The 2,335-nt window shown below is 54.5% G+C and overlaps 1 protein-coding gene across 1 annotated transcript in view; it reads left to right on the plus strand.

The window, feature by feature from the left end:
* The first annotated feature begins 8 nt into the window (after positions 1 to 8).
* SIK1 (salt inducible kinase 1) overlaps positions 9 to 2,335 on the plus strand; it is a 7,943-nt gene continuing 5,616 nt past the window's right edge. The window contains exons 1-4 of the mRNA XM_023523175.1: positions 9 to 1,283; positions 1,495 to 1,656; positions 1,806 to 1,930; positions 2,030 to 2,242. Coding sequence (XP_023378943.1) covers positions 1,223 to 1,283; positions 1,495 to 1,656; positions 1,806 to 1,930; positions 2,030 to 2,242 — 561 coding nt within the window. The 5' untranslated portion in view covers positions 9 to 1,222. The remainder of the gene's footprint in view (positions 1,284 to 1,494; positions 1,657 to 1,805; positions 1,931 to 2,029; positions 2,243 to 2,335) is intronic.

The raw sequence follows: 2,335 nt of genomic DNA on the forward strand, positions 1-2,335 counted from the left end.
GCTGGCCCAGTTAGTGACGCCTTGCCCGCGTGGTCCCAAGTTCAGTCTTTCCTGGGGTGAATTTTCCCCTTGCTCTGTGTGCTGCTTCAACTGTGTGGGAGACGCAGGATGCGGGGGCACAGTGACGAGTGTTAATACCCTGGTTTGGACACCGGCGTCTGGCTTCCGTCCAGCTGGCCCAGGCCCAGAACCTGGGTGAGGCGCTGAGCTCTTTCCTTGAGGTTTTTCAAAACTTAAAATACATTCATTCTTCAGTCTTTCTCTGTCACTTTTTTTCATTGAGAAAGGCGTGAACTGTAGTCGTTGGGTTTGTCACTGCTGTACACATCGAGGGCGAGGGCAGCGAAATTCTAGCTTAGCTGCCCGCGTTTCTTTTCAGATTAGGGGTCAAAGCGGTTGTCTTTAAGGTATCTTTCTTTTTTTTTTTTTAAGGAATAACTATAATTTGAGCCCCGACGACACCTTTTTCTGTAAGAATGTATCATTTCCCTGTCTCCCTCTGAACCGAGTTAGCTTTACTCCTTTCAGACCAAAGGTCTGAATTTCACCTTGTTTCTTAGTTACGTTTTTAACTCCTTTAAAACATTTTTTCGATAGTGAAATAAAATTCTCGATCAATAAGGGAAACTTTAAGGTGTGCCTGACATTAACTGTTGCTATTGACACATGCCGAGTCGTTGCCAGTACAAAGAGCAGACTATTGTAGCTTACCCGGCAAGGCTGGCTTCTCGTGGCCTAATTAATCATGCCACTAAGGCACGTGGGGCAGGAGTATCTGCTCTCTGTTATCCAGCTGTGCGGCCTTTGGGTCGAGTCATCTGTTGGCCTGCTAGCCTTCTAGAAGAAAGCCCAGCAGCACCCTCGAGATCGCTGTCACTTCTGTAGCCTCCAGCTCATTGAGCCGGGTGGGGCAAAGCGAGTTATTGTCTGTCACATTTATTTTATATTCCTCTCGTATGATACCGAATTCTGATACACTTAGGCCGTTATTGAGAGTGAGGACGTATCGGGATAGGCAGTCTAGTGAGTAATTCGCTTCTGGTTTCTAAAAGCTCTTTCCGAGTAGGAACCCCCTCATTTCCTTCCGTGTTGCAGAAGGTTTTCTTCTCTTTCCTTTCCCCAAACGAAGCGTGCGCTCATCCCGGAGAAGTTAACGACGCACTGGGATCCCCGTGCGCTGCCTTTTCATGCGTTAAATGTTACGTCTTTGTTTTTTTAGGTCATGGAAACAAAGGACATGCTTTACATTGTCACCGAATTTGCAAAAAATGGAGAAATGTTTGGTAAGCCACACTCTATTATCTGTTGAAAGCAAATGGTACTCACATGTCAGGAGCCCGCCCTGCAGGGTGCGGGTCTCCCCACTCACATTCCACAGCGTTCTTCAGCCACGCCCTTGACAGTGGCAGCCTCGTGGGCGGGGTGGGGGCGGGCGCCAGCTAGTTCGTCACCCTCAGACTGTTTGGGACTCCAACTAGTTTTGTCGCCCCTCAGACTACTTGACCTCTAACGGGCACCTGCGTGAGAGCGAGGCACGGAAGAAGTTCTGGCAGATCCTGTCGGCCGTGGAGTACTGCCACAGCCACCACATTGTGCACAGGGACCTCAAGACCGAGAACCTGCTGCTGGACGGCAACATGGACATCAAGCTGGCAGGTGGGGGTCATGCTGCGCCCGGAAGTGCGGCCCGGGGGGCGTGGGGGGCACGTGCACGTGACGGTCCCTGCTCGTTGTGCGCGCGGCTTTGACACTGTGGTCCCTGCCGTGTCCGCCGTGACGACATCGTCTGTTTCTTCGTCTCTCAGACTTTGGATTTGGGAATTTCTACAAGTCGGGAGAGCCTCTGTCCACGTGGTGCGGGAGCCCCCCGTACGCGGCCCCGGAGGTGTTTGAGGGGAAGGAGTACGAAGGCCCCCAGCTGGACATCTGGGTAGGCGCCCGCGTGCGTCGCGTGTGGTAGGTGCCGGTGCTGTTGGCGGCGCCCGGTCGGGCCGCACTGGCGCTGACTGTGCTGTCTGGTTGTCGGCAGAGCCTTGGTGTCGTGCTGTACGTCCTCGTCTGCGGCTCCCTCCCCTTCGACGGGCCCAGCCTGCCTGCTCTGCGGCAGCGGGTGCTCGATGGCCGATTCCGCGTCCCCTTCTTCATGTCTCGAGGTAGGTGTGAGCCCAGCCTCCTGCCGGGCGGGCAGGGAACGCGGGACTTTGGGGTGGCGGGGGAGGGGAGGCATTTCCTGAAATGCCGGGTGACTGTCATCTGAGTCTGCCGTCGGGTCCGTGAGTCAGGCCCGTGCTAGCGTGCGGTGTTTACCAGGGGCCTGTAAGACACACGCAGCCCA

This window comes from Pteropus vampyrus, unplaced genomic scaffold (genome assembly GCF_000151845.1).
Source record: "Pteropus vampyrus isolate Shadow unplaced genomic scaffold, Pvam_2.0 Scaffold380, whole genome shotgun sequence".
NCBI lineage: Eukaryota > Metazoa > Chordata > Mammalia > Chiroptera > Pteropodidae > Pteropus > Pteropus vampyrus.